Source organism: Panthera tigris, chromosome C2 (genome assembly GCF_018350195.1).
Source record: "Panthera tigris isolate Pti1 chromosome C2, P.tigris_Pti1_mat1.1, whole genome shotgun sequence".
NCBI classification, from domain to species: Eukaryota; Metazoa; Chordata; class Mammalia; order Carnivora; family Felidae; genus Panthera; species Panthera tigris.
Window position 1 is genome coordinate 106,526,309 of NC_056668.1, and position 24,677 is coordinate 106,550,985.

Consider the following 24,677-nt stretch of genomic DNA (forward strand, 5'->3'; position numbering starts at 1 on the left):
TGGATCTGGTTGGTTAGTACATTGTTGAGGATTTTTGCATACATCTTCTAAGATTTTTATGGTTTCAGGTCTCACATTTAACTCTTTAATCCATTTTGATTTATTTTTGTGTATGGTGTAAGAAAGTGGTCAAGTTTCTTTTGCATGTAGCTGACCAGTTTCCCCAACACTAATTGTTGAAGAGATTATCTTTTTTCCAATTGGATATTCTTTTCTGCTTTGTCATAGATTAATTGTCCATATAAATGTGAATTTAGTTCTAGGTTCTCTATTCTGTTCTATTGATCTATGTGTCTATTATTTGTGCCAGTACCATACTGTTTTGATTACTACATACTTACAGTGTATCTTGAAATCTGGAATTATGATACCTCTAGCTTTGTTCTTTCTCAGGATTGCTTTGACTATTCAGGGTCTTCTGTGGCTCCATACAAATCTGAGTATTATTTGTTCTAGTTTTGTGAAAAATGCTATTGGTATTTTGATAGGGATTACACTGAATCTGTAGATGCTTAGGTAATATGGACACCTTGACAATACTAATTCTTCCAATCCATGAGCATGTAATATCTTTCCATATGTTTGTGTCATCTTCAGTTTCTTTCATCAGAAAGAATACCGCTAGGTATTTATTCTTTTGGTACAATTGTAAATGGTGTAGCTTTTTAAATTTCTCTTTCTGTGACTTCATTGTTAGTGTATAGAACACTACCAATTTCTGTGTATTAATTTTGTATCCTGCCACTTCACTGAATTTATGTACTATTTCTAACAGTTTTTTTGGTGGAATCTTTAGGATTTTCTATATGTAGTATCATGTCATCTGCAAATAGTGAAAGTTTTACTTCTTCCTTACCAATATGGATGCCTCTTATTTCTTTTTCTTGTCTGATTACTACGGCTAGGACTTCTAGTAATATGTTGAAGAAATGTAGTGAGAATGAACACCCTTTTCTTATTCCTGACCCGAAAAAAAAAACCTCAGCTGTTTACCACTGAGGATTATGTTAGCTGGGGTTTACCATACATGCCTTTATTATGTTGAGGTATGTTTCCTCTAGCCCCATTTTTCTGAGTTTTTATCATGAATGGATGTTCAATGTTGTGAAATGCTTTTTCAGCATCTATTGAAATGATCATACGATTTTTATCCTTTGTTTTGTTGATGTGTATGACATTGATTGATTTGTGACTATTGAACCATCTTGCATCCCAGGAATAATTCCCACCTGATTGTGGTGAACAGTCTTTTTAATGTATTGTTATATATGATTTGCTAATATTTTGTAGAAGATTTTTGAATTTATGTTCATCAGGGGTATTGGCCTGAAGTTTTCTTTTTTGGTGGTATCTTTGCCTGGTTTTGATATCAGGGTAATTAATGCTAGACTTACAGAATGTATTTGGAAGCTTTCTTTCCTCTTGTATTTTTTGGAATAGTTTGAGGAGAATAACTATTAACTCTTGTTTAGATGTCCAGTAGAATTCAGCTGTGAATCCATATAGTCCTGGAATTTTATTTTTTGGTAGTTTTCTTTATTACCAGTTCAATTTAATTACTTATAATCAGTCTGTGAGATTTTCTGTTTCTTCCTGCTTCAGTTTTGGAAGATTCTATGTTTCTAGAAATGTATCTACTTCTAGGTTGTCCAGTTTGTTGGCATACAATTTTTCATAATATTTTCTTGAAATCCTTTGTATTTCTGTGGTCTCAGTTGTTACTTCTCCTCTTTCATTTCTGATTTTATTTATTTGGGTCCTTTATCCATTGTTCTTGGTAAGTCTACTTAACGGTTTGTCAGTTTGGTTTATATTTTCAAATAACCAGCTCTTGGTTTCATTAATTTTTTCATACTGTTTTTTTTAACTCTCTACATCATTCATTTCCACTCTGATCTTTATTATTTCCTTTTTTCTACTCACCTTGCACATTGTTCTTTTTCTAGTTCCCTTAGGCATAAGGTTAGATTGTTTATTGAGGTTTTTTTCTTATTTCTTGAGGTAGGTCTGAATTGCTATATACTTTTCTCTTAGGACTGCTTTTACTGTGTCTCTGACATTTTGAAACTTTGTGTTTTCATTTGTCTCCATTTATTTTTTTTTTCTTCCTTGATTTTTTCATTGACCCATTGGTTTACTATCATGTTGTTTAGTCTCCATGTCTTTGTGTTTTTTCCAGTTTTGTTCCTGTGATGTATTTCTAGTTTCATACCATTGTGATTGGGAAAGATGCACAGTATGATTTCAATCCTCTTTGATTTATTGAATCTTGTTTTATGGCCTAATATGTGATCTGTTCTGGAGAATGTCCGTGTGCACTTGAAAAGTGTATTCTGTTGTTTTTGGATAGGATGTTCTGTATATATCTGTTATGCCCATCTGGTCCAATGTGCCATTCAAAGACATTATTTCCTGGGGCACCTAGGTGGGTCAGTTGGTTAAGCGTCTGACTTCGTCTCAAGTCATGAACTCATGGTTCGTGAGTTTGAGCCCCACATCAGGCTCTCTGCTATTAGTGCAGAGCCCACAGAGGATCCCCTGTCTCCCTCACTCTCTGCCCCTCCCTTGCTCACTCGCTCTCTCAAAAATAAATAAACATTAAAAAAAAATGTTTCCTTATGGATTTTCTGTCTGGATGATCTATCCATTGATATAAGTGGAGTGTTAAAGATTTTCTTTTCCTTTTTCTCCTTTTCTTTCCCTTTTTATTCTCTTCTCCACTATATATACATATGTATACGTATATACATATATGTACATATACATATATATACATATATATGTATATACGTATACATATGTATATATATGTATATCCACTATATGTGGATACATATACATATGTATACATACATATGTATATATAGTCATATTTTACACTTTTTATTCATACTTTTCCACTTCTCCACTATATATATGTATGTATACATATATATATAGTCATATTTTACATCTTTTTATTCATATTTTTCTTATGCCTAATTATGGCCATTTCTTTTCCACTTGAAGAAATCCCTTTAACATTTCTTATAAGGCTGGTTTCATGGTGATAAGTTCCTTTATATTTGTTTGTCTGGCAAACTCTTTACCTCAACTTCAAATCTGAACGATAACCTTACCAGTTAGAGTATTTCTGGTTGTAGGTTTTTTTCTTTTCAGCACTTTGAACATATCATGCCACTTCCTTCTGGCTTGCAAAGTTTCTGCTAAAAATTAGTTTATAGTCTAAAAGCTTTTCCCTTGTAAGTGACTTTTTGTTTCTCTCTCACTGCTTTTATGATTCTCTGTTTATCTTTAATCTTTGACATTTTAATTATTATGTGCTATGGCGTAGACTTACTTGGGTTCATCTTGTTTGGAATCTCTGTTTCTTGGACTTCAATGTCTATTTCTCTTCTTAGGTTAGGGAAGTTTTCAGTTATTATTTCTTGACATAAGTTTCTACACCTCTTTCTTTTTTTTTTTTCTACAATGCGAATGTTTTTTGGCTTGATGTTGTCTGAGAGATCCCTTAATTATCCTCATTTTAAAAAATACTTTTCTCTTTTTGCTATTCAGCTTGTGTGCTTTCTATTACCCTGTCTTCCAGATCAATGATACGTCTTCTGCATTTTCTTGTCTATTGTTGATTCCCTCTAGTATGTTTTTTGTTTCAGTTATTGTATTCTTCAATTCTTATTGGTTCTTTTTATATTTTCTATGTCTTTATTGAAGGTCTCTGCATTCTTCCATTCTTTTATCTAGTCCAGTGAGTATCTTCATGATCATTACTTTAAATTCTTTATCAGGCATATTGCTTATCTCTTATTTCATTTAGTTCTTTTTCTGAGTTTTTTTTTTTTTCTTGTTCTTTCTTTGGAGCATATTCCTCTGTCTCCCCAGTTTTCTTGCTTTTCTCTGTTTGTCTCTGTGGATAAGATGAAATGACTACTTCTAAAGTTGAAGAAGTGATCTTGTGTATGGTGTTCCTTTGGCAGACTGTGTGTGCTTAGTGACTTTTGTCGGCTGACTGGAGGTGTGGCTGTATATCTCTTATACCATGGGATGTCTCCATCTCTCTTGCTGTTTTCTTGCCATTCTTTCTATTTTGGTTGCTCAGTAGCTGTTCAGTCAGCCCTCAGTTCTTCACAAAGAATTGTTCTATTAATAGGTGTAATGTATCTGAAAAAAAAAAAAAATAGGTGTAATGTGGTGGGTTCCAGAGTGAAAGTGAGTTCAGAGTTTTTTCTTATGTTGCCATCTTGAACTGAAACATGCTCTTGTATTTTGTATCATAGCTTTAAATCTCTCCATGTGTGTGATGTATATTTTGAACATTTCAGCTTATAATACATTGTATTATACAATTATTGATGTTCACGTTAACTTCAGTATTTATAAAGACCGCAGCAAATCCTTTATTTTTTACAAAGATAAGCTGTTATCTACAAAAAGAAAGAAATAATCAGATTTGGTGGAATATGCAAAGCATTCTATATTAAGCAAAGCATGGCCTTCAACATTTACTCTATAAAAATAAATAACCCTTTTGACATCAAATGTAGAAGAAAAATTATCATAATGACCCAGATACACTATCTCACTACCTGGAATTACCTTAAACTTCATGCCTTACGTGATTTTTTTCCTGGATGTTCCCTTCATTTAAAATGCTGGTCTCCTCCCAACTTTTTCTAAGTTCAAAATATTGGTTATCTTTCAAAGTGACCCCAAATATTTCCTCTTCCATGAAGATTCCTCTTATTCCCCAATGAAAACAGCTGCTCATTTCTCTGAGCAATCAGAATTGTGTGTTCCTCCATTATCCCATGGACTTACAACAATTTATGTTTTACTTATAGATGTTTCTCCCATTTGGCTGTAAGCTTCTTAAGAACAGGGTCAATATCCTGGTCCTTCTTGCTCTCCACATAGTGCCTGACGTTCATTATTCATCCAGCAATCATTCACTGCATGCCTACCATTCAATACCACAGAGTGAACATAAGGGAGAAAATTGCAGCAAAAAAATCAACAACTAAATGTTAGTGTTGTGGAGAAATTTTCCAAGTTAGGAAACTCTGAAAAAAATGAGGAAAAAAATGTTGCCACAGATCAGGTTATGGAAAGAATTAACAGAAGATATCACAGAACTGGTTTATTTTTATAACCAGCATATCTGCTTCTAAGATACAAACCCCTCTCTTCTACTGCTTTGCCCATTTTTGTGATCTGAGACCCCTGTGGTTTGTGTATAGAAAGCTGGTAGACCCAGGGTGAGTAAAATAAATCTAATCAATGTTCATCTGCAAAAGAAAACATGAATTAGCAGTGAGAATCTAAGGGAAGGAAAAGACAAAACCTTTTTTTCTTGGCAGAGGCCTGAGGCCCAACTTGTGACTGTCAAGCTACTGCATAAGTTCTTAGAAAAGAACTTGTTCTCTTTTGAAACCTTCTGTCAAAGCAAAACATATTGCTGTCTCAACATGTACATCAGAGCTAGATTTATTTCAAATACCATTTTTGTGTGTATACTCTTATAGAATACTTGGCTTCCTGCTTCTCTAGTATTTATTAAACTCAATTTTTCAGAACATCTGTACTAAAATATTTTTAGTTACCATTTTCAAATAATTTCTGGTAGGGCAATGTTAGGCCAATATTGTGCTTAATTCTATACTCTGAGGACTTTCTTTCTCAATGCAGGGCCTCCTGGTCTTTTCCACTGAGCCTTCAGTCACTCTTTACATCTCATGATCCATTCATCCACAGAATGCAGAAATGCTTTCTGATTTTATACAAGGTTATTGGATACTGAACCCAATTTTTTAAAATTCCCTAAAGCAATTAACCTCACAAAAGCATCCTCTTCCATACCAATGTCTTAGAATCACAGAAAGTTGTTAACTATTAAGATCTCTGTATATATTTCTAAATTGACCTGTGGCTCTATTTTATTTCTAATGCCTTCTCTTCTAATGTGTCATTGGCTGTTCATCTTTAATTCTTCCAAACTCTTTCTGAAAAACCTGTTATTCCTTCACAACTGAGCCCTTATGGTGCACAGATAAGCCTCCCTAATTTTCTAGGGAACCCCAGGGTACTGTCTTAGGTGGGGACTGACTGTCATGTTATTAGGGTCCCCATCAACTTTTAATAAATTATAACCCATATTTCCATTTTTAAAGTAGTGCATACTAAGATCCAATGATTTTCAAAATATTTCATTTAAAATATCAGCTTAACTCTGAAAGAATAAATACCCTATGCATTATCAAATAATAGATTTAAAAATTCCCAGTATAGAAGAGCCTAAAGTATCCTAACATGGCATCAGCTCAGCTGAGTTCAAATCCTGGCTCTGCCCCAGATTGGGTAGACTTGAGGAGTTTTTCTGGATCCCTGAGCATCATTCATCTTTCTAGATGCCCTATCAAGCATCTATTGCATGCCATAAGCCAAGATCATAGTGGTAAACAAGTCATTCACAGTGGTTCACTAAGCTGACATGCCAATGCACTAAATTTCCTCATTTTTAAAATAAAAATAGTAACACCCATCTTGTAGGGTGTAAAAATTAAATGGCTTCTTGCCACCTCTGCTCCATGGCACCACCACCATCCTCCCCCCGCTTTTTTATCCATAAAAGATGATCTCAGTAAGTTTCCCTGCTGAACCTCTTCAATATGAAATAAGCTTTTCTAACCAGACCAGGCCAGCTCACAGGAAGCCACACCTCCAGCTGAGTTATTCTGGGGGCTGTCTTTGTGGCCCCTGCACAACTACGAGAACAGTGTCACTGGTTCATGTCATACTATCCACTGCCCAGAAAATGCCTGGGTTTCCTCCATGCATTTTCTTATCCTTCCCACATTATCATTTCAAAGTGCCCATTCAGATGGAAACAACACTGTATCTCCCTTATTATTGGCAAGAGGTTTTCTTTCTTCCAGGTGAGTTGCTTAGAGATTCCTCATGCATTATTAGTTGAAACAAGGGAAGGATGGATAGAAAGAATATACCTTGTTGAAAGCATCTTTTAGTTAAATCTACATTCCATGAAAGGATCCACACCCAAATACACAGTTGTTTGGAGTTATTGGTTCAAAGACTGAAAACTGAAGAATGTATTTTTAAAGGTGTTTGTAAGCATAAGAGACTGTTAAAAACTGAGAACAAACTGAGGGTTGATGGGGGGTGGGAGGGAGGGCAGGGTGGGTGATGGTTATTGAGGAGGGCACCTTTTGGGATGAGCACTGGGTGTTGCATGGAAACCAGCTTGACAGTAAATTTCATATATTAAAAAATAAAAAATAAATAAAAAATAAAGGTGTTTGTATGTTGAAGTATAAAATGTAACTCTGGAAGGAATCCATGTTTAATGCTATGTACATTTGTTTCTAGATTCTGTTAGAAGTTGTGTAGCAAAGTTGTTCTTTACCTGCTCCCTGAAGGGTCATTACTGCCTCTACAGTAAATCCAGTTTTATTCTCATCAGCCAAGAGCCTCAGCCATGGATTCAGATCATGTTCCTCTTTCAGCAGGTATGTATATCCATGCTTGTCATGGCTCCATAGTGAGTTGGTGGGGTATGAGTTTATAATCATTTTTACTGAATTTTTCTTTGACTAGAGTTCGATGTAAATAACAGCAACACATACATATTTCATTAGTAATTTTTAACATGGGTTTTCTATATTTTAGGATAGTTTCTTTATAAAAGACCTTGGATTAGCATCAAGGAGGCCAAACCTATTAATATCATGAATATTCTTAGTTTAAAAAGGAAGAAGAAAAGAGAAAATACTTCTGTTACACAATAACAAAAACAGCTTATTTGGAGGAATAGCTTTCTTTATGTAGAGTTTGTCTTTATTTCTCCACAGCCTTCCAATCTCCAGTTAATTTTAGTGTCAACATATCCTTTTTGACATTATTAAGATACGGGAATGCCACCTTTCCCCATAGATGTTATGTATATAGGTAAAATTACATAAAGAGGAAATTTCAACTTAATGAACAACTTAATGCAAACATTTTAGCATCAAAAGAGATTCTTGAATATTTGGAAATACTTATCTTGAATATATTAAACTTTCACATAAAATTTAAATATAGATTATAAAATGTAAATAATAGAAGGAATATCAGACATCATTTTTACAGATAAGAAAATTAAAGGCAGAACTCAGAACACCTGACACCTGACTCAGTGGTCTCTGTGGTCTTTTCCTAGTAGCACATGTGTTAAAAAATGAAATGTGGAGTCGCAGGCAGGAGCAGGAAGGGGTGAAACAGAACATGAATGTTAAAAAATAGATAAAAATTAGGCAAGGCATGCCTGGGTGGTTCAATCGGTTAAGCATCCAACTCTTGATTTTGGCTCAGGTCGTGATCTCAAAGTTCATGAGTTTGAGCCCCGCATCAGGCTCTGCACTGAGCATGGAACCCACTTGGGATTCTCTCTCTCCCTTTCTCTCTCTGCCCCTCCCCTGCACTCTCTCTCTCTCAAATAAATTTAAAAAAATAAAATAATAAAGAAATTGTGGTTTATATACACAATGGAATACTACTTGGCAATGAGAAAGAATGAAATATGGCCTTTTGTAGCAACGTGGCTGGAACTGGAGAGTGTGATGCTAAGTGAAATAAGTCATACAGAGAAAGACAGATACCATATGTTTTCACTCTTATGTGGATCCTGAGAAACTTAACAGAAGACCATGCGAGGGGGGAAGGAAAAAAAAAAGTTAGGGAGGGAAGGAGCCAAACCATAAGAGACTCTTAAAAACTGAGAATAAACTGAGGGTTGATGGGGGTGGAAGGGAGGGGAAAGTGGGTGATGGGCATTGAGGAGGGCACCTGTTGGGATGAGCACTGAGTGTTGTATGGAAACCAATTTGACAATAAATTTCATATTAAAAAGATAAATAAAATAAAATAAAATATTTCTATAAGAGCACGTATCAAAGTCACCAACCAGATACTTACATTTCTTTATAAAGAAAATGAAAGCTTACTAAGGAAAATGAATTTTAATGCCGAATAGATTGTAATCATAAAATGGAACTATAGTAATTAAGAGACAACTTAGACATGCCTTAGGAATACCATCTTTTCCTATATGAAGACTTAAAAAAAAACACTTAATAATATCTCATAGAGAACAACTCACAGTTTGATGTGAACCAAATTTATGTGAATATAAAAAGCAGCATTTTTTTTCCTTTTCTTGAACTGACCTTATTATTCTTCTACTTATATTTTTCAAATAGTTTTCATCACTGATTTTGTATTTGGTTTCATTGTTGGCTTTGTTCTTCTTAGTTGTCAGTTTTCAGAAAATAAACCAAAAACTTGATTTTATTTTTGCCCCTTCAGTCTTGTTTTATTGATGTAGTCTGATTCTTATGTTTCTCTTTAAGCAAAAGCACACAAAAGTATCTATAGTTTATGCTGCTTTTCTTCTTTGTTAATTTTACTATGTTTCCTCTCTTTTTCCACATGCTTGTTATTGGGTAGTCTGGGTGAATCCTGACTTGTGATTAAACAATAATCAAATCTTTGACTTGATTGATCATTACAAACCCAGCACTAGCCTTATATGCTGGGTCAGACTCTTTCTTTTCTCTGTCAATTTAACACATTCATGGAATTCTCAACTTCACAGATTCCGATCTCAATGATCCTCTTTGGAATGGTGATTAGTTAAATCAGGTCCTATTTTTATTCAAGTGAAAAATCATATGCTGCGTAAGTTTCTGATAATAATTAAGAAACTCCCAGATGTGTCCACATTATGGGTTGTATAATTAATCTGTTATGGGCTCTTAGACTTTTTAATCTGTAAGCTACTTATTTGGGGTATAAATCCTCCACCTTTCTTCACTCAGTATAAAAAACAGCTTATCTTGGTGATGATAATAATTAAATTTTTCTGAGAAAAAACTTATTGGTTTTCATTTAGAAAATTGAAACTTTGTACACACAGACCACCTAAATCCCCATAAGCTAATTCTTGGGCAATCACTGACACAGAAAATAAAATTTTATAAACCAATGCCATTATTTTACCAGACCTCACATATAAAGGATAATACACATGGTATTATTAGTATGTAAATAATATTTTATGCCCTTTATTATGTTCTATGTTTTTATAAAATTGTTCCTTTGAATTAAAATACTTCTCACTTTATAGATAGCACAACACAATGTTTAAATGACTATTAAACACGATTGATCAGTAAATATATAAACAACTTAAATCTTCCTTTAAAACTTTGTTTTCACTGACTTAAATGAAATATATGTAAATGTGTTTTTTTAAAAATTTATATCCAAGTTACTTAGCATATAGTGCAACAATGATTTCAGGACTGGATTCCTTAGTGCCCTTCACCCATTTAGCCCATCCCCCCTCCCACAACCCCTCCAGTAACCCTCTGTTCTCCATATTTAAGTGTTTCTTATGTTTTGTCCCCCTGCCTGTTTTTATATTATTTTTGCTTCCCTTCCCTTGTGTTCATCTGTTCTGTGTATTAAAGTCCTCATATGAGTGAGGTTATATGTGTTTGTCTTTCTCTGACTGACTAATTTCGCTTAACATAATACCCTCTAGTTCCATCCACGTGATTGCAAATGGCAAGATTTCATTGTTTTTGCCTTCCAAGTAATACTCTATTTGTGTGTGTGTGTGTGTGTGTGTGTGTGTGTGTGTGTATACATGTGTGTGTGTGTGTGTGTGTATATATATATATATATACACACACACACCACATCTTCTTTAACCATTCATCCATCAATGGACATTTGGGCTCTTTCCATACTTTGGCTATTGCTGATAGTGCTGCTATAAACACGGAGTGTGCATGTGCCCCTTCAAAACAGCATACCTGTATCCCTTGGATAAATACCTAGTAATGCAATTGCTGGGTCATAGGGTAGTTCTATTTTTAATTTTTTGAGGAACCTCCATACTGTTTTCCAGAGTGGCTGTAACAGTTTGAATTACCACCAGCAGTGCAAAAGAGATCCTCTTTCTCCGCATCCTCGCCAACATCTGTTGTTGCCTGCGTTGTTAATGTTAGCCATTCTGATAGGTGTAAGGTCGTATCTCATTGTGGTTTTGATTTGTATTTCCCTGATGATGAGTGATGTTGAGCATTTTTTCATGTGTTGGTTGGCCATCTGGATGTCTTCTTTGGAGAAGTGTCTATTCATGTCTTTTGCCCATTTCCTCACCGGATTATTTGTTTTTTGGGTGTTGAGAAAGGTGATTTTCTCTACATAAATAATCTTATTTTTCAGAACTTAGACTATTAGATCTAGGAATAGTCACCCCTAAACACCCAAAAAAAACACCCAAAAAAGTGTTTTTGTTTCCCCCACCACCCACTCATACTGTTCATATTTGAGCTGTTGTATAATGAACTTTTAGTCATTTTACTTCTAGCCTTCATGATCTACTCTGTATAAACTGACTTGATATTTATACTTTAGTTTTAATTTTATGCCATAATTATCAGATCTTTGAACAAACAAATATGAATATTTATATTAAGCATTTTCCAATTAAGTACCATGTTTGGGAAGCGATCAAGGTAACACTATGTTACAAAGGTTGGACAAATTTAGAGATCAGTATCAACTGCCTTGGAGTCCTATTCAATAATTTTAATCTTCTATTAAAAAATGAAAAGCCCAAAATGCATCATGTGTTTGATCTTCGAGATAGATTTCTTTGTTGTTTTATTTAAATTTAAACCATGCTGAAGTTCAAACCAAGCCCAAATGGTACCTTGTCATCAATCAAACTTTATTGTTCAGGTAAGAGATAATGTTATGGTTTTCTCATTAATGCCTTTCAGAGCCTGTTTCCTGAGCCACTGTCTATACAGAGTCATTCTGTACAATTCCTCAGAGATCTGTGGGAGAAGACCCAGGCAGATGGTACTCACAGCTTTGAAACAGCCATGATGGAGTCCACATTTCCACAGCAGAAGGTAAATGTTTCTTCCCTTGGACATGTTATTTCATTATTTTTAAAAAAATTTTTAATAAACGAATTTGATTTATTTAAATTCACATTAGCTAACATATAGTGTAGTATTGGTTTTAGGAGTAGAACCCAGTGATTCATCACTTACATATAACACCCAGTGCTCATCCCAACAAGTGCCCTCCGTAATGCCCATCACCCATTTAGCTTGTCCCCCAAGCACCTCCCCTCCAGAAATCCTGTTTGTCCTCTGTATTTAAGTCTCTTATGGTTTGCCTCCCTCTCTGTTTTCATCTCATTTTTCCTTCCCTTCCCCTATGTTCATCTGTTTTGCTTCTTAAATTCCATATATGAGTAAAATCATATGATATTTGTGTTTCTCTGACTTATTTCACTTAGCATAATACACCTTGTTGCAAATGGAAAGATTTTATTCTTTTTGATTGCCAAAAGATATATATTCCATTGCATGCATATATATATGTGTGTGTGTGTGTGTGTGTGTGTGTGTGTGTGTGTATATCACATCTTCTTTATCCATTTGTTAGTCAATGGACATTTGAACTCTTTCCATACTTTGGCTGTTGTTGATAGTGCTGCTATAAACATTGGGGTGCATGTGCCTTTTCAAATCAGCATTTTTGTATTCTTTGGATAAATACCTAGCAGTGCAATTGCTGGGTCATGGGGTAGTTCTATTTTTAATTTTTTTGAGGAATCTCCATACTGTATTCCAGAGTGGCTGCACCCATTTACATTCCCACCAACAGTGCAAAAAAGGGTACCCCTTTCTCTGCATTTTCACCAACATCTATTGTTTCCTGAATTGTTAATTTTAGACATTCTGACAGGTGTGAGATGATATTTCATTGTGGTTTTGATGTGTAGTTCCCTGATGATGAATGATATTGAGCCTCCTTTCATGTGTCTGTTAGCCATCTGGATGTCTTCTTTGGAAAGTGTCTATTTATGTCTTCTGCCCATTTCTTCATGGGATTATTTTTTGGGTGTTGAGTTTGATAAGTTCTAATAGATTTTGGATACTAAATTTTTTAAAAAAAAATTTAATGTTTATTTATTTTTGAGAGACAGAGTGTGAGCAGGGGAAGGGCAGAGAGACAGACAGAGAATCCAAAGCAGGCTCCAGGCTCTGAACTGTCAGCACAGAGCTCAACATGGGACTTAAACTCAGAAACCGTAAGATCATAACCTGAGCAGAAGTAAGACGCTTAACCAATTGAGCCACACAGGAGCCCCATTTGATACTAACCCTTTATCCTGTATGTCATTTGCAAATATCTTCTCCCATTTCATCGTTTGCCTTTTAGTTTAGTTGATTGTTTCCTTTGCTGTACAGAAGGTTTTAATCTTGATGAAGTCCCAATAGTTCATTTTTGCTTTTATTTCTCTTGCCTCTGGAGACATGTCCAATGAGAAGTTGCTGTGGCTGAGGTCAAAGAGGTTGCTCCCTCTTTTCCCCTCTAGGATTTTGATTGTTTCCTGTATCACATTTAGGTCTTTCATCCATTTTGAATTTATTTTTGTGTATGGTGTAAGAAAGTGGTCCAGTTTCATTTTTCTGCATGTTGTTGTCCAGTTTTCCCAGCACCATTTGCCGGAGAGTCTGTCTTTTTCTCATTGGATAATTGTTCCTGTTTTGTTGAAGACTAGTTGGCCATTCATTTGTGGGTCCATTTCTGGGTTCTCTATTCTGTTTCATTGATCTATGTGTCTATTTTTGTGCCAGTAACATACTGTCTTGATGTTTACAGCTTTGTATTACAGCTTGAAGTCTGAAACTGTGATTCCTCCGGCTTTGGCTTTCTTTTTCAATATTACTGTGGCTATTTGGTGTCTTTCATGGTTCCATACGAATTTTAGAATTACTTGTTCTAGCTCTGTGAAGAATGTTAATGTTATTTTGATAGGGATTGCATTGAATGTATATATTGCTTTGGGTAGTATAGGCATGGAATGTTTTTCCTTTTCTTTGTGTATTCTTCAATTTCTATAGTTTTCAGCATACAGAATTTTTATCTCTTTGGTTAGGTTTATTCCTAGGTATCTTATGGTTTCTGGTATAATTGTAATGGATGTATTATTTTAATTTTTTTAATGTTTATTTATTTTTGAGACAGACCGAGAGAGCACAAGTGGGGGAGGGGCAGAGAAAGAGAGGGAGACACAGAATCTGAAGCAGGCTCCAGGCTCTGAGCTGTCAGCACAGAGCCTGACATGGGGCTCAAACTCATGAGCTGTGAGATTGTTACCTGAGCCAAAGTCAGACGCTTAACTGACTGAGCCACCAAGCACCCCAGAACATATTATTTTAAGCCAACATTCAAGATTATCTTGAAACAGTTTGCCTTTTTCTAAAGTTTCATTTTTTTCTTCCTTCCTTTAACTTCTTTCATCATTATCAAAAAACAATTATTAATTAATGATTTTTCATGTGGTAATCTTTGAAAGGACAAAGTGATATTGGTAGACAGGGTCATTGCCTGTTATGACTGTTAAATTACCATTTGTTAAATGTAGCACAAAGTGCCAGATGGTGAATCTCAGTTCAAAAACAGACCACAGGAGAAATTGAAATAGAGAAATTGATTACTCACAGGTTCTGAGGGAAGTACATGGCACACCTTGAGGAGCTACATGGGGAGGTCAAGACAAGGTGCAGGCAGAGAAAGAGGCAGGACCTGGGACACATGCCTTTATAGCAGCTACAGATAGAGAGCTTTCGGGTTCCCAGGATAAGGCCAGATTGGTCAATTCAACAAAAAACAGGTTTCTGTAAGCCTCACCAGAGTCTATCTAGCAGGCATATCAGGAGAAGGCCCTAGGAACCAGGGGAAACTGTTGATCATGAGAGCCACTGGAGGCATCATATCAGGGGTATGTATTTGTTTGTGACTCTGCAGGCTGTTTTCTAGGGCATGATTGTGCATGAGGGGATTAGTGTCAGTTTAAGGCCCCTACCGCCCACTTGGCCAAAGAAAATGGATGCCAAGGCAGCAATACTATGGAATAGCTTTGCCATATCCTCAATAGTGTTGTTTGAGGCTCACAGACTGACATAACACATTCCACTCAGAGGCACACAAAAACTGCAGAGTGGTATGGAATAGAAAACATTTTACAAAAGAAGACCATGGACTCTAGGATTAAAAGGAAAAGAGCATCAGGAAACTGGGCTCCAGTTCTTTAGTGCTTTTTAATTCTTCCCTCCATACTTCCCTTCCCCTTGTCCTCTGCAATTGCCACAAAGCAAGGAAATTGAAATAAGGTGAACAGAAGAGAGAGAGCATGGTCAGGGTGAGAAAGAGCTCTATTGAGACAAGCAAGTATGACTTGAGACACATTTTAGGAGTGTGGAAACAGGGGCAACAATCTCAGGACACAATTGACTGAGACCTCCTGGGCAGACACCCATAGTGGGAAAAGCCCAGAATGTGGAACTACAGCCATTCACCAGATAGAGTGAAACAGGAATTGTACATATACTGATGTGATCAGATTTGGATTAGAAAACTCACAGGCCTGGGTATGGAGAAAACAATCTGAAGAAACCTGGCTGGAAATAGGAAGACCACTTAGGAAGCTATTACTAGAATTAGGTAGGACATGAAGGTCAAAACTAAAATTGGAAGTTATAGGGAGAGGATGGATTCAAGAGCTACTAAAGAAGTAGAACCAACAGGACTTGGATCTTAATAAGGAAAATGGAAGAACTAAGGATGACTCCAGGTGCTTCGTATGGCTGAATGGATGATCGCACCATCCTGAAAAAAGAGACCACAAGGGAAACTGAGGTGGAGGAAGAAGATAAAGCATTGTTATTCATGTTTTGAGTCTGAGTTACCTGTGTATATAACCAGCTGGTGGTGGTGTCTGAAATGCCTGTGTGGGCCTCTGGAAGAAGGCCATTAAGAGAGGCACGGATTTAGAAATCATAAGGTAGCCCTTGAGGTCATGGCAGTAGACTGGATCACTCAGGGAGAATATATATAATGAAAATAGAGAACGGCTATTGATCTCTCCTTAGTAAATATAACCAGCTTATCTAAGCTCTTCCCATACTCAAAGATACGATTACTCTTACTTTGCCTTTAAGAAAGCCCAGAATAAGTACTGGAGGCTTACTGGGCAAACCAGAGGTTCTGAGAGGATACAATCATGGTCTCTGTCCTTGTTTTACTATTAGATGAGGAACAAGCATACCAATGTTAAATAAATTCAAAGTATGAACAAGTAGCAAATTAATCAAAAACTGTTATATTGTGAAACTAACTCAATATCTCTTAAGTGCTGAAGGATTGTAAGAAGGATGACAAATGAATGTGATTAATCAGAAATTTATTTACAATGGTCTGTAAGACACTGAAGATGCATCCAACTATTGCATCACTTTTTTGGCTTTGGTTTAAGAATTAGACTTGCAGTTTTAAGAATAAAGGAAATGCCATAATTGCATCAATGAAAAGTAGAATGGAATTTTTGTGCGTATTTCATTCAAATCTTAAACTGTTGCCTCATGATCAAAGACAATGCCTCAAATTCTTATAAATTTTTCATGAAAACTGTGTTTTCACTACAGGCAACTAGTAAATTAAAACTTGGCAGCCTGCTTCAAGTCCTAAGAGATTTTTTTAGAAATTGGCAAACCAGTTTTGTGCATATTCACAAATATACTTCTTCATATTTCTTACATTTTATACCAATAAATATTCCTCTAGGGAAAAATTAGCTGCAAATCAAAAAGGCTTTGAAATCTTTCGTTTTGTAATTTTGTTTATTCATAAGTAATAAAAACCACTTTGATATCTAGAATGTATATTATGTAGCGAAGTTATCTGCATAGGTATTTCTCAATCAAATTGATTTTCTTCTGTTTTTTTATGAAGTGTTCTGCTCACTAAGTTCAAAATAGCTGGGAGAAAATAAAGTCTGCTTTATTTTCCCTACGTGTGCTAGTATGTACATGCACTAGCAATTTGAAAGTGATGTGCATGTGCATCTGTTGCTGTAAATGAGTTAACGCTGCTGTCAGGTGGATTCACGTCCCCCAAAAAGGAAGAAACTCTTAGGAAAATGCCTGAGTCTCTAGAATGTAATGCTCTGGAAGTTTTGTTATTGTGGTTGCTTTTTAATTGAGTCTTGAAATTTTAGAACTGAAGATCAACAGTGAGATAACGATTAAATTGCAAACTGAGGGCAGGAGTTTACCCCATTTACTATTGCATTTGCAGGGTCACATGGTAGCTGGCATACACTGGGGTCTCAACAAATAACGGGTACCAACTGAATAAATAAGTGAGTGCTGCCGTCTTCCAAATATTAAAATTAGAAGTAAAGGGACCTGTTGAAAGGCACACAGCTAGTCAATGGCAGAGCTAAAACATGAGCACATGCCATGGTGACACCATAGCTGTCACCGATGTATCTGATTCTTCTCTACTCTGGGCACATAAGAAGATTACACTTCCCTGCCTCTTGAACCAAGGCTTGGCCATGTGACTTGCTTTGGCCAATGAAATATGAGAAGGGATATGTGTCACTCCCCACAGAAGCTTTTAAAAACAACTACATGAGTCTCTGTGTTCCCTCTTTTCACTTACCATGGTGATTGTAGAAGCAGAGGTTGATATTAAGTTGCCAGCAGATGGGCACAGAATTCTGAGCCACCTCCATGGAAGACGGCTCTCTGGAGAGCCATCCAGACCCACTACACTTTGCACAAGGAAGGTACAATCTTTTGTTCTGTTAAAAACTAAGGTTTTGGTATTACTGCAGCATAACCCACCTATCTTGACTCATACACCTAGCAGAGTAGGTAAATGTGGCTCTGAAGTCAGACTTCCTGTCTTTAAATCTGCCTCTGCCACTTGCCAGTTCTGAAGACTTTGGCTCTGAGATCCAGTTTCTTTATCTGTACCAGGGCAATAATATTTGCTCCTACCTCATAGAGCTGTTTGAGGATTGAATAAATTAATACACAGAGAGTTCTCAGAACAGTGGTCATTGTTGTGGTTTCTCAATACAGGTTAGCTAATATTCTCTGGCCAGCATTTCTCTCTCTCTTTCTCTCAAGAATAACAAAGACACTATATAGATAACTCCAGGTTGATTCAAAGCCTACATGTTATCAATGAAACCTTATAATTAGAAGAAAATATCAAAAGTTGTCTTTATGGCCTCGGGATAAGAAAGAATGTCTTAAGATGTAAGTGAGCAGAAATCATGGAAAATAAATAAATATTTGACTACATAAATGTTTAAATTTCTGTATTACAAAAGACACTGTAACAAAAAAGGCAAGCACAAGGTATGAGAAGGTGTTTGAAATATGTGTCATTAACACAAAAATCTGCTACATCAACAAGAAAGAGACAAATAATTCAAGACAAAACTGGACAAAGAATGTGAACAGAAAATTCACTGAACAGGAAACTCAAATGGCCAATAAACATAAGAAAAAATGTTTAGTCTCACTAAAAATCATTGAAAATATTGATTTAAATATTTTAAAATGATATGCCATTTTACAAAGAGCAGACTGGCAAGAATGAAAAATTGTAGCAATACAAATCTTGGCAAAGATGTGGAAAAAACAAGAATGTACATACACTATAGATAAAAGTATAACAGATTAATACTTAAAAAATAAAAAAGTACTTAAGAAATATATAATCATTAATTAGATTCATAAATGACCATTAGTGACAGTCAAGGAGGGTGAGTAATTAGCTTTTCAGAATCTTAATACCACTGTGGGGCACCTGGGTGTCTCTGTTGGTTAAGTGTCTGACTTCAGCTCAGGTCATGATCTCATAGTTCATGAGTCTGAGGCCCACATTGGGCCTCTGCACTGGTGGTACAGAGCGTGCTTGGGATTCTGTCTCTCTCTGCCCCTGCCCACTTGCACTTTTTCTCTCTTAAAATAAATAAATAAACGTTAAAAAAAAAAAAAAACAGAATCTTAATACTACTCAAAGCTTACCAGAAAAATGTTTAAGCATTTTATCAGAAATGCTTATTTTTCACCAAAAAACATAAAATACCTAGGAATAAATCTAACCAAAGAGGTGAAAAATCTATACACTGAAAACTATAGAAAGCTTGTAAAATTGAAAAAAGACACCAAAAAATGGAAATATATTCCATGCTCATGGATTGGAAGAACAAATATTGTTAAAATGTCAATACTACCCAAAGCAATCTACATATTCAATGCAATCCCTATCAAAATAACACCAGCATTCTTCACAGAGCTAGAACAAATAATCCTAAAATTTTTATGGAACAAGAAAAAACCCCAAATAGCCAAAGCAATCTTGAAAAAGAAAACCAAAGCAGGAGGCATCATAATTACAGACTTCAAGCTATACTACAAAGCTGTAATCAACAAGACAGTATGGGACTGGCACAAGAACAGACACTCAGATCAATGGAACAGAATAGAGAACCCAGAAAGTGAACCACAAACGTATGGCCAATTAATCTTTGACAAAGCAGGAAAGAATATCCAGTGGAATAAAGACAGTCTCTTCAGCAAGTGGTGCTGGGAAAACTGGACAGAGACATGCAGAATAATGAACCTGGACCACTTTCTTACACCAGACACAAAAATAAATGGATGAAAGACCTAATGTAAGACAGGAAGCCATCAAAATCCTCGAGGAGAAAGCAGGCAAAAACCTCTTTGATCTTGACCAAAGCAACTTCTTACTCAACACATCTCTGGAGGCAAGGGAAACAAAAGCAAAAATGAACTACTGGGACCTCATCAAAATAAAAAACTTCTGCACAGTGAAGGAAGCAATCAACAAAACTAAAAGGCAATTGACAGAATGGGAGAAGATATTTGAAAATGACATATCAGATAAAGGGTTAGTATCCAAAATCTATAAAGAACTTATCAAACTCCACACCCAAAAACCAAATAATCCAGTGAAGAAATGGGCAAAAGACATGAATAAACATTTCTCCAAAGAAGACATCCAGCTGGCCAACCAACACATGAGAAAATGCTCATCACTCATCATCAGAGAAATACAAGTCAAAACCACAATGAGATACCACCTCACACCTGTCAGAGTGGCTAACATTAACAATTCAGACAACAACAGATGTTGGCGAAGATGCGAAGAAAGAGGATCTCTTTTGCACTGCTGGTGGTAATTCAAACTGTTACAGCCACTCTGGAAAACAGTATGGAGGTTCCTCAAAAAACTAAAAATAGAACTACCATATGACCCAGCAATTGCACTACTGGGCATTTTATCCAAGGGATACAGGTGTGCTGTTTCGAAGGGACACATGCACCCCCATGTTTATAGCAGCATTATCAACAATAGCCAAAGTATGGAAAGAGCCCAAATGTCCATCGATAGATGAATGGATAAAGAAGATGTGGTATATATATACAACAGAGTATTACTTGGCTAGCGAAAAGAATGAAATCTTGCCATTTGCAACTACATGGATGGAACTGGGGGGTATTATGCTAAGTGAAATTAGTCAGTCAGAGAAAGACAAAAATCGTATGACTTCACTCATATGAGGACTTTAAGAGACAAAACAGATGAACATAAGGGAAGGGAAACAAAAATAATATAAAAACAGGGAGGGGGACAAAACAGAAGAGACTCAAATATGGAGAATAACTGAGGGTTACTGGAGGGGTTGTGGGAGGCGGGATGGGCTAAATGGGTAAGGGGCACAAGGAATGTAGTCCTGAAATCATTGTTGTACTATATACTAATTTGGATGTAAATTAAAAAAAATAAAAAATAAAATTAAAAAAAAAGAAATGCTTATTTTTTTTTTACCACAAAGAAGTTTTGTATTAAAACATACAAAAATGTTCTATCCTAGTCCAAGTTTAAGAAATTTTTCTTTATAACCGTTTAAAATGAACAATCTGGCAATAAACTCCTCTACCCTATTATCTTTCAATTCCATTTGTAGGTGAAACACCAGGAGACATGTACAGATGTCAACTGAACATTATTTGCACCAAAACATCAGGAGCAATGCAAATGTTCATCAGTATATAAATGAAGAAAATGTTGTGATATAATCATGCTATACAGGCAATGAAAGTGAATTAACTAGACCGATATGTAATAACATGGAGTAAATTTTGAAAACAGGATATTAAGTTTTATTTTATTTATTTATTTTTAATATTTATTTATTTTTGAGAGAAAAAGCATGAACAGGGGAGGGACAGAGTGAGAGGAAGACAGAAGATCCAAAGCAGGGTTTGCATTGTCAGCGCAGAGCCCAGTGCTGGTCTCCAACTCACAAACCATGAGAACATGACCTGAGCCGTAGTCGATCACTCAAGCAACTGAGCCACCCTGGTGCTCAAAGGATATTAAGTTTTAATAAGCAAGTTGCAAAAGTATGATAAATAGTATGATAGCTCACATAAATTTTTATAACACTCTAAGCAGTATTATGAATGCTTATTGGTATACATACCTGGGGTTAAAATATAATACCATATTTGGAATCACACCAAAATTCCTGACAGTAGGAGGTGGATAAAAGAGAGAAGGAAATGTTACTAGAAAGGGAATTAAGGAAATCTCAGTTTCATCTGTAATTTTGTTTTTTTAAAAAATCAAGCAAAATATCAGTATTTATTAATATGGCAAGTACATGAGTATTTGTTACATTATCCTTTGTATTTGCTTTCCTGTCTTTTTAAAAAAATTATTTAACCTATAAGTAAAGTCTAAGAATAGAGTGTTGATAGATTTGACTACATAAAAATATAAAGCTTATAAAAAAAAACCTATCATGCACAATAACTTAAAATGAAAATATGTGTAATAATCATGAAAGACAAAGTTTAATATCCTGAAGATACCATAAGTTCATGCAAGTCAATAATCAATGGGCCAAAGGCACTGAGCAAACAACTCAAAGGAGACTCAGTTCAAAAAAAGTATTCTTCTTCATCAATAGTCAAAGATACAAAAATTGAAATTAAAATAACATTCACATTACCCCTTTTAATCCATTTTTAGAAGGATAATAATCAGTTCTAGCTAGAGCAAGGGAGTTTGGACACTCTCACACATTTTTAGTTCAAGTGTAAATTATTTCAACACTTCTAAAAAACAGTTTAGCAATACAGGTCAAGAGTCTTAAAAATATTCATATCCCTTAACACAGTGGCTCCATTTCTAGGAATCTATTCTAAAGAAATAATCTGAAATTTGTACAAAACCTAAGATATGCACATCAAATAAATATTGTGGAATTATTTATAAATAGCCTAAATGTCTTAAGACATACACATATATGCCTCCATATGGAAGAATATTAAGAAAACAGGAAAAATCATATTTATGAGGAATGTTTAATGACACGAAACAATGCTATGTCAAATGCCACATTGCAAGATAAAAAATTATTTATATAAAAAGGATTATTTGGAGGATTGCCCATTAAAACAACAAAAAGGAAATATACTGAAATGTTAGCAATGGTTAACTCTGGTTGATGGGACTAGCATATTTGAAATTTTCTGTTAGAAGTTCGTGTTTCTTTTATAGCCAAAGAAAAAAATTATTGCAGAAGTATGACTTTTAGTTACATTGCTTTCTGTAAGTAAATGTAAATGAACAGTATATTTAAAGAAAAATCCATGTTAAGCTCCTCAATTTTCATTATAAAATAAAGATTTTAGAAAGAGGGCAGAAAATCCATTAGTCTACTTTAGAAATGAGGAGGATGGCCTCTGGGAGCAACTGGAGATACCATTAACAATTTCATGCTAGTGCATGTGCGGCCCAGCCCTTCAGAGGGAGCGGCGCTCTGATTATCAGAGACCCAGACAGTTGACAAAATTGATTGGGGATTGCTAAAAGATTGGAATTTGAGAGAGAAGTTTCCTTTATTGACACACATGTTCCAGTTCCCAAAGCATGGAGAAATTCCATATGCCACAGAAATGAGGTCTCAAAACTGCCCATTATGGAAACAAAAAAAAAAAAAAATTAAATTTACTGCTGAAATAAAATATGCCCCATCTGGCTAACATTTGGAGATTTGTTTTCAGTCCACATTGCTACAAACATACTTGACAGGTCCCAGGGTAATTGACTGTAGTGTCAAAGCATAAATAAAACTGAAGCACCAATTCTGGGTATAACAAAAGGAGACATTCTGATGCTCCCCAAGACTTAGATTTAATGTGTTGAGTTGCAGTATTAATACAGTGCTCGAGGAAATAAGTGCATAAATAAGGAGTGTGTTTATTGTATATAGGCTGTAACTATTCACATTCTTAAGGGAAATTTAAGTCTACATGTGTGATGTAAGTGACAAGTGTTGTAGGTCAGCCTCGAGGGAGACCAGGGTGTATCATGGTGTTTGAGAGAGATTAGTTATGTTGAGCCCTCCCTTTCAGGGCAAGCTAATGAGGATGGGGTAAATAGGAATTGGGTTTGTGATTTGAAAAGCCTAGATTGGGGTGAGGACTTCTAGGCTGTAAGCTGAGAACCAGGAAAATATGATTGGCACTATCTAGGAAGCAAAGGCAAGGTAAAGAGAGAAGATTAAAAAGAAAAAGAAATGAAAAAAAAAAACAATGTATGAATAAAATCTAGTGATTAAGAGGTAAACTCCATGAGAATATAAATCATAATAGGAATATGAAGGCAAGGGGGTTGAGAGGGCAGATTGAGGGTGGAATGTAGACACAGATGCAAATGTCTGGGACACCCCTGGCTCAAACACAGAACTGGTTGGGAGAATGGTGGACATTAAAATAAAGTCTGGGCTGGGGCATCTGGGTGGCTCAGTTGGTTAAGCATCTGACTCCTAATTTTGGCTCAGGTCATGATCTCACGGTTCATGAGTTTCAGCCACGCATTGGGCTCCATACTGACAGCATGGAGCCCGCTTGGGATCCTCTCTCTCCCGTTCTCTCTCTGCCCTCCCCTGCTCATGCTCACATTCTCTCTCAAAATAAATAAATAAACTTTAAAAAATAGAGTCTAGGCTTTAAAAAAATTTTTTTTATGTTTATTTACTTTTGAGAGACAGAGAAAGCAAGAGCAGGAGAGGAGCAGAGAGACCAAACAACATGCTCTGGGGTAATTTACCTCTGCAATTTTATTGCAATCTACGGGAAGTCACTGAAGAGTTTTGAGCAGCAGACATTATTACCCAGCCTGATTTCAAAAGATCAACCTGTCTGCCATGTGAAGGCTAGATGAGAAAGGGGCAAAAGTGGAATCAGGGAGATCATGAAGACTATTGCCCACCCAGATGAGAAAAGAGAGTAGGTTGAGCTGGGATGGTCCTGGCAGGGATAGAAATGAATGACACATTCAGTAAAAATTTTGGAGGTAAAAAGGACATAGCAAGCTAATGGGTGAGTGTAAGGGTGAGGGAGACTTTTGAATATCTTAAATTTAAAATGTCTGTGAGATGTCCCAGTGTAATTGTCTAGTAGGAAAATCTGTGGTTTAGGCCACAGATGAGGGAATTGTTGGCACAGAGGTGGTGAACACCACAGGAAGATTAAGGCAATCTGACAAGGCAGTCTAGACAGCCAAAGGACCCAATGAAGAATTGAATCCAGAGAGCAGTCCAAAGACAAAAGAAACTCAGAAAGTATAGAGGTCACATGTCTCAAGAGAATCCAAGAAAGAGAGAGAAAGAAAGTGAATGG

At 35.8% G+C, this 24,677-nt stretch overlaps 1 protein-coding gene across 5 annotated transcripts in view; it reads left to right on the top strand.

Annotated features, from left to right (window-relative positions):
* VEPH1 (ventricular zone expressed PH domain containing 1) overlaps window positions 1-24,677 on the top strand; it is a 243,464-nt gene that overhangs the window by 166,140 nt on the left and 52,647 nt on the right. For 4 of the 5 annotated variants that reach the window (XM_042999268.1, XM_042999266.1, XM_007086266.3 and 1 more), the window contains exons 9-10: window positions 7,384-7,523; window positions 11,850-11,984. In XM_042999268.1, the coding sequence (XP_042855202.1) occupies window positions 7,384-7,523; window positions 11,850-11,984 (275 nt within the window). Of the gene's footprint in view, window positions 1-7,383; window positions 7,524-11,849; window positions 11,985-20,950; window positions 21,138-24,677 lie in introns of those variants that run through there. The other variant, XM_042999269.1, reaches the window with a different exon arrangement.